This window comes from Drosophila grimshawi, unplaced genomic scaffold (genome assembly GCF_018153295.1).
Source record: "Drosophila grimshawi isolate 15287-2541.00 unplaced genomic scaffold, ASM1815329v1 contig_848, whole genome shotgun sequence".
Taxonomy (NCBI): domain Eukaryota; kingdom Metazoa; phylum Arthropoda; class Insecta; order Diptera; family Drosophilidae; genus Drosophila; species Drosophila grimshawi.
Window position 1 is genome coordinate 21220074 of NW_025063692.1, and position 12989 is coordinate 21233062.

The window sequence follows — 12989 nt, forward strand, 5'->3', positions numbered from 1 at the left end:
AGTATTTTATTATTTCACTTCTATCGGCACTCTTGAGATATGGCCAATCTAATCAATAGATGGAAAACTACACAAAAAAAAAAGAAGGAATTTAACAAAAACAACAACAAAAACCAAAACAAGATACGAAAAAATGCAGTTGTTGGTGCAAAACTATATTTGAGATACTCTATTCTACTCAATATTGAGATACTCTGTAATTTTTTTAAAATTATTTATTTATTTAAAAACATTTACATAATTGTGTTACTTTCACTGGGATACTTTCTACGACTTTTACTATTACAAATCCCAGTTAAGGTCAAGGTGATTTAAAATATATTTGATAAGAATGTCCTTTTTATTTTATAATGTTTAGCAGAGTGCAGATTACAAATGATGGCAGTTAGGGAAATATTCGTGAGTGTGCCACAAGATTCCACTTATTCAGACTTATTCATTGCAGTTATTCATTGAATTACTCATAATTGTAATCACTTTTTGGAATTATAGATAAGATTGTTGATATGCGTATAAGACACAATTTCATAAAAATAAACAATTATATAAGAACCAGTTCAAGTATAAAGTATAAAATAAAGGAATGGAAAGGAGAGAAAGAAAACGAGTTCCAGACTTAAAATGATCTACGATAAATTATTATTGTTGTTAGTATTTGGCTTTCACGGATTGTTGGATCTATTGCGACCCGATAGATTGTCATATTAGTGTAGAACATGAATAAAACATGCATTTTCATTCACTAAGCTCGAATATGAATATGAATATGAATTTGAATATTAACTGTGCCGACAAAGTATCGGACAAGGCATACTTAAGTACTTTGTCCTACACGTACGACTGAAAAGCGGGAAGTTTGGAACGTGACACTGAACATATAGAAAACATTGAATAATAGCCGGGAATTCGAATCTATATCTCATATTCGGAATGGCAAGCAAACAATTACAAACGACGCAGGCATTTCATGTGGGTAAGGGGAACGGGGAAAGGGGACTAGAATTAAGGTTAAGACGACGACGACGACGACGACAACGCTGATTAGAATCCATTCGAATAATCACAATAATAATATTACTAATAATAAGAATAATAATAGCACCGTTATGATTGATTCATAGATGCGTCTACTGATAGCTTATCAGAACAAAAAGAAAAAAAGCAAAAATGACAAACGCAACAACAACAAAGAACAAATCTTTATGGCTGCGACGATTGTAAGGATTATGACTATTTTTGGAGTATTTCGAGTGCCTATCAGCAGAGCTTGTCTACCGCGTAAGTGTGTACACACATAATATAAATAATATAAAAATATATGTATTATGATACAGCTGATATAGAGCTGTGCTGTGCTGTGACAACAAAACGACTCTTGAGATAATAATGGCAAGAACTTGGCAACAACACTGATTAATACTTTCAAAAGTTTTTGACTTTAAAAGCAAGAATCGACCCAACACTACCGACTACGATCTTACGAAAAACTATATTATATATATATTCTTGCAAAGGAACAATCGATTTAGAATCTTGACTAATTCAACAGCGGCTTGCTCAAAAGACAGCCGTTCTTTCTCTTCTTCTAACAATAGATTATTCATAATCACATATGTTATGATATCGATTGACAATATCTACAAGCAGTGTGTTGAGGTTGCCACCTTTTGCTAAACCTATAAAAAAAAAACCGACTTTTATAGATCTGCTCCATGAACTAAATTGCAGTCATATATCATATGGGCAACAACGACGACAAGAACGATTGATGACAAACTCTGTTAATTACGACAATTTGTGGGCTGGTCGGTCATACCCCAAAATCCCACACTAACACACGCACACGCACACACACACACACACCCATACAATCGCTTTTCTATTTATAGGCCTCGGCTGTGCCCCGTTTTGTTGATAAAATGAAAAGACAAAAAAAAAACATATATATATATATATAAAGTTAATGGAAGTGAAACTTATCGAGGACTGTAATTGATGTGGGCTCATCAAAAATGTGAAAATGTTGGGAACTTGAACAAATGTGCCACACACAGCAGTTAATAGATATCGCAATTTGTGGTTACTTAGTTGTTGCTGTTGTTGTTGTTGTCGAAAGCTGCCATGACAAACTGTAAACTAGAAAGAATATAAGTGCGCAATGGCAGTGAGTGGGGTGGTGCCTAGGGGGGTTGGTGAGTGGTCTTTCCGTTTGTAGGGTTATATTTTGTATACATATATATATAAATACACGTTAGACACAATGCATGACTCAGTGGCACACGCAAACCACACAAATAGAGCAAAAACTATATATATATATATATATACATAATGAGAACAACAATTTGAACAATAAGTAGTCGTGCTTTGTAGAAAAGAAAGAGAAAAAACGAAAATCACAATTCGATAGCTAAATCATTATTATCTGAAGGCAGTTATCAACAATTGAAATTGTTTGGAAAGCTATAGCTATATATAAGCTATACATTTGAAATAAGTTGAATTCGATTGCAAATGCCACATAACAAATAAGCTTAAAATAAACTTGATTTGCATTTGCATCGGCCTTCGTATGAGATCTGAGATCTGAAATTGGCTATTATTGATGATTATGAATATAGCGATAGAATTATATCAAGTTTTCTGCAACTCTATTGTGCCCAGTTATATATATATATATATATATATATATATATATATATATATATATATATGTGTTTTTTATGGATAAATGGACATACAAAGTAATCTAAGAGTTGCTTGAGTAGTAGCTGTAGCTGTATCTTTTGCTGCTGTAGTTGTTGCTGTTGTTGTTTTTGTTGCTTCTGTTGATGTATCCGTCTGTCTAACTATTTCAAGTCTCTTGACAGTTTTGTCAGCTTTTGTTAGGCATCAATGCAACTGCTGCTGGCGTCGCTGTCGCTGTCGCTGTCTCAGTCAGCCTCTGTTGATCTCTTGGTCTGTCTCTGTCGCTCGGTCGTTGCAGTGCAAACTGCAGTTGAAGGTGATTTAATAATGAAACGTTGACGAACAGTGCTCGTCTTTCCCCTCTTCACATCTCTCTCTCTCTCTCTCTCTCCCCCCCCTCACACACACAAACACACATAATCTCCGTGTCTCTATATTCACCTCCGCTTATCTTCGCTCTCTCTCTCTCTCTCTGCCTCTGCTCATGTCCCACGTCATTTTTGCATTTTTCTATTATGCGCTGCACTTTTTCTGTTATTTGTTATTGCTATTGTGGTTGTTGTTGTTGTTGTTATTGCCGTTGTGTATATAAATAGACATTGCCGTCGCTGTCGCCGTTAATTGCTTTGGCAGTCGCGTTCCTTTTTTTTTTTTGATTTTGTTTTTTTTTTTCATATTTTGCTTTAGTTGTTTTGTTGAAATATTTTTATTTTCTTTTGTTGTCTTGTTGGCTTCTGCTGTTTTCGTTTTCTTTAATTATAATTCATTACGTATGTGCACTTTATTTATTGACTGTGCGTGTGTGTGTATATGTGTGTGTGGCGCCCCCTAGCGGTGTCGACGACGCTGGCTTTTGTTATTGTCAGAGATTGCACTTGCCCATGAGCTTTAACATAGGGGTAGGTCGGGGGCAGCGTGAAGAGAGATGTCAATCAGCAAAATCGATGATAGGTGCGCATCTTACTCATAGTAAATTTGGTGTGGCTATATAGCTTTCAATATACACATAGATATATATTTAAATATATTACCTATGCAACTATGCATCATGCACTATATACTGTTATTTTAAATATAATCCAAACGTTTGCGAATGCCGCACAGAGTAGAACGGGACAAGGGAATTATTCGACATTAATTTTGTGTGTAGACTTAATTCTTAATGGCTCACATTGGATTAGGTTAGTTTATTTTAGGCTGGCAATTTGATTGATTTAAACACTGTTAGACTTTGATGCTATTTCACTGTCTCGTTTCAATTGAATATGTCTTTATTTAACCGTTTCACACTTTACTTTGTGCGATTGTTTTGTCACTTTCTTCGAATTGCGCTTCTATCTCTTTCTCTTTCTTTCTTTTTCTTTTTTTTTTTGTTTTGCTGTCGTTCTCTCTCAGTTTTGTTTATTTAGTTTGGGAATTAGCTAAGTGTCGTCCCACTCGCCTGTCACTGCAAAACGAACGATGTTGCATCACAACGAGATACTTAACGACCAGCCACTTAAGATGTTTAAGATATGGACGGGAGTGAGGCAGAGGTGTTAGGGGGAAGGAAGTGGGGGGGGGGGGGTCGACAGTGGGGGAACCACTCAAAGCTCATTCATTGCCTTATGCAAGCAACACCAACACACACACACAACACACAACACACACACACACGCACGAGAGTCGTCGGCGTCGTTTAGGGAAATAAAAATGTCAGGTGCTTTGTGTTGAAAAATGTTTTCGCACTCCTCTCTTCCTCCTGTTATTTACAGTAAATTGAGTTCAGAATTTAACTGTTTACAATGGCACTACGACGTCCTCCTATCCCCCTGTGTTTCTCCTTCTTCTTCTTTAGCAATAAAGTACCAAAAATGTGCATACTTTTCCAATAATCAAACAGAACAATATAAAACAACAAAGCAATAATAGTTTCTTTCTGATTGGCTTTTGGACTAGATCTGGTAAGTTTAGCACGTAGGCTCGACTTGTTGACAATCTGAATGCAGTATTAAGTCAAGATATAAACGATTGCGAATTAAATATTAGTTGTTATTGCTATCGCGAATCTATCGATAGTCGCGAAACTGCGAAATTTATCGATCAAATGAAATAAACATCTTGACATGTGTATGGAATTATATTGACCAAATTTGAAGTATCTAAAGTCGCTGAAACCGAAAGACAGCTAAGCAGTTCGACATAGATGGGTAGAACGACTCGGTTCTTGATCAATACACTTATACACTATTGGCAATGCTTACTTCTGCCCCATTCATTTACCATTTGAATCAGTTTGTTATGGTTTTTAATGATTAAGATAGATAGTATAAATGGTTGGATGGCAGCAGAAGGGATGTGAAGAACTTTACCCCCCTAAAATTAGACACATCCAATAGGCAGACAGTAAGTCAAACAGCAAGCTACCGAGATACTAGACACAAGATACCTATTTTCAGATATCAGCCTGCAAATAATGCTGCAAAACTCGACTTTTTTTATTTGTTGCCGGCAGCAACTACGAAACTGGCGCATAGTTAAATTAACTACGAAGCGAGAGAGAGAGAGAGAGAGAGAGAGAGAGAGAGAGAGAGAGAGAGAGAGAGAGAGAGAGATAGGGGGGGGAATGCAAGTTGGAAAAGCAGGCTGACAAGCGAGGGACAGGGATAGGGAGAGACAGCTTTGAGTAAGTAAGTGAGAGACACATTGCACATAACTGTTTTGTGCGACTGTGTCTCACTCTGCGTGTGTGTGTGTATGTGTGTGTGTGTGTGCCGGTCGATAAACAAAAATGACAGCCACAAAAACAACAACTGGAAGACTGCGCAGTTGGTACCCGCAGCCACCACAGCTGATAGCGTCGCCGTCGCTGTCGCCGTCGGCGTTGGCGTTGGCGTCGCTGTCGCCGTCGCATTTGACTCATTAAATATTTTGCAACCTTGACCGTTCGAGAGCGATTAAAATGTGTGCGTGTGTGCGAGTTGTATCTGCATTTTGTGCTGTAGGCATACGTGTGTGTGTGTGTGTGTGTTGCTATTGTTATTATTATTATTATTTGTATTTATGTTTTTATTATTATTATTATTATTGTTCTTGTGTGTCATGCAAAACGACAGACGGCAACTTGAACAAAAATACAACATCTACAAAATAAAAAACAACGACAAAGAGTTCACGTAAAAACGACTATTGTAAGCCGAAGCTTAAAATACCCTTATAGACCAGACCACAGCCCCCCGCTTAGGGGTAGATTTTAAGAACCGACCCATATATGATTTACTGCATAACTCATTTTTCGACCGATTATTCATTGGAAAGTTAAAAGATATAGTCAAATATGCGAATTACTAGTTTGCATAGAAACAGGCAGACGTAAATCGACTTGGCTAGTAATACTGATCAAGACTATATATATACGTATACTTAATAGGGCCATTAACGCATCTACTTCAATGCGTTACAAGCTTGATGACAAACTAATAATAGGCTCTGCAAGGGCATAAGAAGTAGAACAGAAAGTGAAGTGACTGCAACTGGACTGTATGGCAAATATAATGATTATGATATCTATATATATATACTATATATACTTATATACATACGTATACATCTAAGCAATAAGAAAAAGTGGAACAACCAGTTAGTCTAGATGCCATTTTCCAATTGACTGGTTTAGTCATCTGTAGTTTTGTGTCTTGGGTATTCAGTTTTTGTGGTAGCAAATGTCATTAATTTAAACCTATAATTAAATAATACTTAAGCTCAAACAACGATTGCAATGTGCAATGCTTGTCAAAATTGTAGTTACAGGAGGGGGGTGCGTTGCATAACAATAGGGGTATTCTTGCAATATAATTATTGCTGCATTCAGAACAGATCGTGCTTATAATTATAGCTAAGATATCTTTATCGCCCCATTCTTCATTAGAGGGTGTCTTACGGAATAAGAAAATAAAAATAAAAAACTTAAAAAAAAGGAGAAGAAGAAGACGGAGTGCAGCGTTTGAACGTGAAATACTTTATTTGCTGTTATTTATTTATTTATTTATTTGTTCGCTGTTGCGGCGGTTGTTGTTGTTCTTGTAGCTGTTTTTTTTTTTGTTGTTGTTTCTTGTTGGGCATTGTTTATGCCGCTGCCTCGAGTTCAATGCAAATATTTGGACAACGACAGGAAACGCGTCAACAACCCAAACCAACAACAAAATAAGTGAAATTATAGAAGCGAAGGGGGTGTTTGTTGTCAACGAGAAACAAGTGAGAACTTTTGCAGGCAGGCTCAAACGACTGCAAGATACACTGAGGGAAAACAAGTATTACAAAAACCTTGCCTGAGCTAGAGTGATATAGATATATGCTTTTATCGATTTGCACCTATCGAATGTTATCGATTACTCTCCCCCATTTAGAAATTATGAAGTGTCTCTTTTTGAATCGAATCACGATACCTCTGGTAGTGCTCCAAAGTACAGAAAAGGCTGTTGGGGGAGGTGGTGGTGGGGGTTGGGGGTTGGGTGTTTATCATTTAAAAGGTTAAATATCTCCTATGACATTTCGCATGAACTCTAATTGCCTGTGCAATTGTTGTAATAACATTTTGCTTTGCCTAGGAATACACACCCCCAATACCCTCACCAGCGAATGGAACCCATCATTAAATGTCCATTAGGCTTACTCCTCCCTCCCGCTCCCTCCACACACACACACACCCCTTAATTTATTCCACCACGTACATATACCCGGTTCGCAACACACAAATTGGATAGCGAATGGGTGATTTGTCTATGGGGCGAACATCAATCAATTGTTCATTTAAAAAAGAAAATTACGACTGAATTTAAACGCTATAATCATAATAAGCGAGAATCGGGTAAATATACCTAACAAAAAAAATAGGAAAAAAAAGTACGATTCTATTTATTGAATTTGAAGTAAGCTCATCTCTGATTTCGCATATAGTTATAAACATTTTAATTATATTTAGCATTTTAGAGATTAGAGCTTATCAACAAGCTACACAATTTGAAGCTACAATTTTAAACAATCTACAGAGTAAAATTCGACTCTTTATAATCGGTTTTAAATTTATACAGTGATCATAAAAATTACGGTTCGAATTTGAGACAATTCTACTTCTATATTCTGTTTTAAATCAATTTCGAATTACAAAACTTGGCTTCATCATCATGAACATAATTATCCTCATCATTATAATTTTAACCATCTACTGGTTCTTGTTCTTGTTCTTGTTCTTACAAATCTTTCATTCATTCGTTGAGAGCTTTTGACTTTGGTTTTTGTCGGTGTACTCAGCTAAACGACCTTTGCAAATTACTAAATGAAAACCCGTTCCCCCCTAAGTCTAACCAAGTCTTTAGCCGAGTTCCATCCCCCCTCCCCATCCAACGTCCCGCGCCCCACTTTCGATTCCAATTTCCCGCATTTTGCCACCACTTCATGACTTCATGACATTTTGCAGTCCGTAGACTTCTTTTGCGGTCGTCCGTTGTGTGCCGCCATTTAGCTCTCTAATTGCTGTCATTCAGGCAAAACAGAGACAGAGAGACGCAGAAAGACAGAAAGAAAGAGAGAGAGAGAGAGAGAGAGAGAGAGAGAGAAAGAAGCGTAGTTCTTGTTATTATTGCCATATACCCCGGTATATCGGCAATTCGGCAGGGAGTTTACGCACTATGCTCTACTTTTAAGAATAGAGAGAGAAACAAGAAAAACAAATTAATTTAAAAACAAGCACAAATTTGCACAGGTAATCCGTCAAATATTTTCTTAAAAGCTGCTTGTGGGATTAAAGCATTTTTGGATTAAGATTAAGTGTCGCTTGCATAGATTGAATGTGTAGCATGCAGCTCGGCACACAACATACCAACTACTTACTAACGATGAGAACAGAACAGAGTATTGTACAATCGGTCGGTTGGTTGTTCTTGTTCTTGTTCTTGTTACTGTTACCGTTCTTTCTTTTACGGTTGTCTGTTTTGTCGTTGCGGCAGGTCAATAGTGTCAAATTACGTATAATTATTTTTAACTTAGACAAACGTGTTAACGTGTTGTTAACTCTCTCTCTCTCTCTTTCTCTCTATTTCGCTCCTTCTCCCTCTTTCCCTCTTTGAATAATTAGCCACCCAACTAGCCCGCCCCCTCCTCAACCCCTTGAAAGCCTTGTAGTCGAACCAAAGTGACTTTGTTGCGCTTATTACTAACAACATTTTGTGGACTTTAAACACATGTTCTGCTGCTTCTTCTTGTTCTTCTGCTTTTGTTTTATTGTGTTTTATCATGCTGCTCTCTGCTCCTCTTCTGCCCACTCTCCACACTTCAGTTCACTTCACTCGATTCAACACACAACACACACACACACACACACACACACACAGAGTCGACTCACTTAGTCATCGTCATTGTCTTTTGTCTTTGTCTGTCTTTTAAGTGCTTCCCACTTGTACGTTTGCCTAACCGCAAAGCTAGCAACCGCAGAAAATAACAACAACAATGACAGCAGCTACAACAGCAACTATTACTGCTGTAATAACACTACAGCAACTACAATGAAAATACATTTTTGCGACTGTTGTCTTTCGCTTTCCGGGTCGCTCTCTGTCTCTATCTCAATCTCCATCTCCATCTCTCTCGCTCTCTGTCTCTCCCTCTCGATGTGACTCTGTCCAAGCGGCTGTCTGTCATTCTGTAAATTTCTGCTATTTTCTGTCCTCTTTCGACTAGCTTCCATCTACATATATTAAATCGTTTGAATAGATGTTACTACACAAAATTTATGCATAGCTCCTCTGATAATTAGTTAGCTATATATATGTAGGTAGATATTATATTATTTACCCATATATATACATATAGAAGTTAACTTTGAAGGTCGGCAAATTCTGAATTCAAATTTTTGATCGAATCTTACGTGAGTTTCTTGAGCTTTTTTAATTGTTGCTTGCTTGTTTGTAGGTTGTATAATTTTAATGGAATTACCAAGGCTGAGTCCGTGCAATGCTCTATAATGAACCAGATGCACACACACACAAATATATATATATATAAAGTAGATTTCTTCTTTTTTGGCGGGGGGCTGCCCAACCTTGAAGCGTAGTGCCAACAGTATCTTCGGAAACATTTGGGTCACTTATAGGTTATTAACCATTTCAAGTTCAAATAAGTGTTGTTCAAGTCAACAATGATCGCGGATAGCAACCACAACAATCGAAATCGATAAATTACACAAATATATGTAGGGCATGAGCGTATATGTATATGTACCACAAATGGGCTCATTTATATTAATTTATCCTAAAGTTGGGAACTATATCCAATTTGCAATTTGTATGCATTATAATGAAAAGATTATGATTGATATCCCCCCCCCCCCTCCGTTTGCAAATAAAAATCTATATTAATAAATTATCAATACAACACATATATCGATATCATTAGTAATCGTTATCGGTAATATCGATAAAGGAAACTTATACCAAACGCGTTAATCGATATACATATTAATCTGGTTTATTCAATTTTACTTGCATCTCGCTTTTTTCTCCTTCCTCATCTCTCCCCCTTCTCTTTCCCTATCTATCTCTCTCTCTCTCTCTCTCTCTCTCTCTCTCTAGCTAATGAGGTCAAAGTCTGTTTTATTATGATCCACAAATATTTACCGCCTCGTATTACTTTTACGCTGATAATCTGCACATCCCGCTGTTCCCCCAATCCAACCGCCGACTCCCAACATCAGTCACTAAATTATTCTACTTCTTATCAGCAATATATGTACATATATATATATATATATATATATACAAATATATATATGTATGTATTCTTCCTCTCAGCTTATCGCTCTGCACTGCAACACTTACTATTTGGGTTGCTGCTGCTGGGCCACAAAGCCGCTTATCGCCAATAACTGAAGCGAGAGATAGATAGAGAGAGAGAGAGAGGCAAAGGAGAATAGTCTGGGGGGAATAAGCGAGAGGGGTGAGAGGTGAAGCTTGTCGCTTGTCAATGGCCGCGAATAGCGCGAATGCAAACAGGAAATGAGCTACTAGCTGCGGAAATGTGCATTTGTGTGTGTTGTGTGTGTGTGTGTGTGTGTTGTGTGTGTGTGTGCAAATTGGGGAGTATTATTGTATTATTATTGAGTATTACAAGGGTCGCTTGCGCTTAAGTACACACCACAGATTGCAAAATTATCGAAATTACAGTCTTACCTAATACATTGAGCTGAAAAAAGTAAATGTTTTTTGCACTAATTTTAATTGTTTTTGTTTTTTTTGGAGCGAATAAAATTAAGTTGCACTCACTAAAAAGAGTGATTAGGAGAAAACTTGTTAGGATTTTCTTTTTATAAGCTGAACCCATTAAAAATGGGTAAAAAGGGTTTAAATGGTTTTGTGCAAATGTATGTAACAGGCGGAAGGAAGCATCTCCGATCTCATAAACTATATATATTCTTGATCAGGGTCAATAGCCGAGTCGATATAGGCATGTCCGTCTGTCCGGCCGGCCGTCCGTCCGTCTGTACGAACACGCAGATCTCAGAGACTTCAAATTTGGAATATAGTTTCTCGTTTACCAGGCGCAGGTCAAGTTTGCTTTATTTTTATCGAAAATTATCTCTGTTTCTCGATTATCGATACATTTAAATTTCCGATAGCAATAAATGCTACCATTTTAAAGGCAGAATCTTCTAATTAATACATAATATGCATATAATATTATTGATCATAATATTATTTCATCAAGATCTGATAAGAAAGACCTAAGCTATAGCCGAGAATATATTATTATTATAATGATCTCATTTCTATCAGTGTTGAGTCTATATATTTATATATATATATATGTATAAATATTCACGTGTGTATTGGGGCCCATTTTGCTCACATTTTGGTAAAGCGGAGTCGAGCTCACTCGACTACAGCACTCTTGCTTGTTTTAAACATTCATTTTGTAAAGCTCTGCAAATACTAAATTCATCTATTTTCAATAAAATAAATTCTCTGGACTAGATTGGTTAGATGGTTCACGTTTCGAATCACTTCGGTTCGTGCAACAAATTTTTTAAATTCTTGACATTTTACTTGGAACATTGGCTGTTTACCAGATTATCTTTGGTAAATATCTATACATGTGTCACACAATTCATAAAAGAAGCCTCAAATCTGAATAAATATATGTATATATATATTTTTGAGAACAGATTTGAACTGGTTCAACTACTGATTATAAATGATGTATATTATTATCACCGTGACCACTAAACATTTAAATATAAATTAGATGATGATAGGGGGGCCAATTGAGAGTCTATAATACACTATATATAAGTAAATATATTTATATATATAGGTATATATTTATATATAGGTATATATTTATGTATATATATATATTTATATATGCTTAGTAAGTAGGATGTTCACCTATGAATTTGGGTTCCACTCGCGATGCGCTGTTGATACGACATATTTGCACTTGTTGCTGCTGTTGCTGTTGTTGCTTTTGCGTTGTTTTGTTTGGCTGCTGCTGTTGTTGTTGTTGTTGCTGGTGCTGTTGAAGCTGCTGATTAGACGCTGCTTGCTGCTGAGGATGTTGCTGCTGCTGCTGCTGATGATGTAAATGATGGGACGTTGGTCCATTATCATGCACTTGATGCGATGCTGCTGCTGCAGCAGCAGCGTTTGCTGCCGCACTGTGTTGCTGCTGTTGCTGTTGATTGCTGGCAACACGTTGCTGTTGTTGTTGTTGCTGCTGTTGTTGTTGTTGCTGATGATGATGGTGATGATGAAGCTGTTGCTGTTGTTGCTGATGTTGCTGTTGCAATTGCTGCTGATGTTGCTGTTGCTGCTGCTGTTGTTGTTGTTGTTGCTGTTGTCCACCGTTTGTGGCGTTGTTTGTGGGCGGCGGAGCACCGACCTGCACTGAAGAGGAGCGTATAGCTGCTTCCATTTCATGCCGAACTCTTTTGGCTTAAACACTTGTTGTTGCGCCCAGAAGTTGATATTGTTGCTGCTGCTCTTGTTGTTGTTGTTGTTGTTGTAAATGTAGTGTTGCTGTTGCGATTGCCGTTGCTGTTGCTGTTGTAATTATCACTGAGCTGCTTGCATGCAACAGCATTGCGCTGCAACATATTCACAACATGCGCCAAAGTTTCACTTGTTACTGTTTGTTGTTGTTGTTTGTTGTTGCTGCTACTGTTGTTGTCGTTGTTGTTGTTGTTGTTGCTGCTAACACTGTTTGTTGCTGCTGTCAACAAAACAGCAACAACAATGAGCTGGTGCGCTTACAAGACGCCATGCAGCAGCTGC

At 37.2% G+C, this 12989-nt stretch overlaps 1 protein-coding gene across 1 annotated transcript; it reads right to left on the reverse strand.

The window, feature by feature from the left end:
• Positions 1-10288: 10288 nt before the first annotated feature.
• On the reverse strand, positions 10289-12501 carry LOC116805557 (ataxin-8; the record flags this gene model as incomplete). Its single annotated transcript, XM_032738098.1, has 4 exons — positions 10289-10308; positions 10480-10504; positions 12157-12288; positions 12409-12501. Coding segments are annotated over 4 exons (270 nt in total), but the record flags the coding sequence as incomplete, so codon positions are not given.
• Positions 12502-12989: the final 488 nt, after the last annotated feature.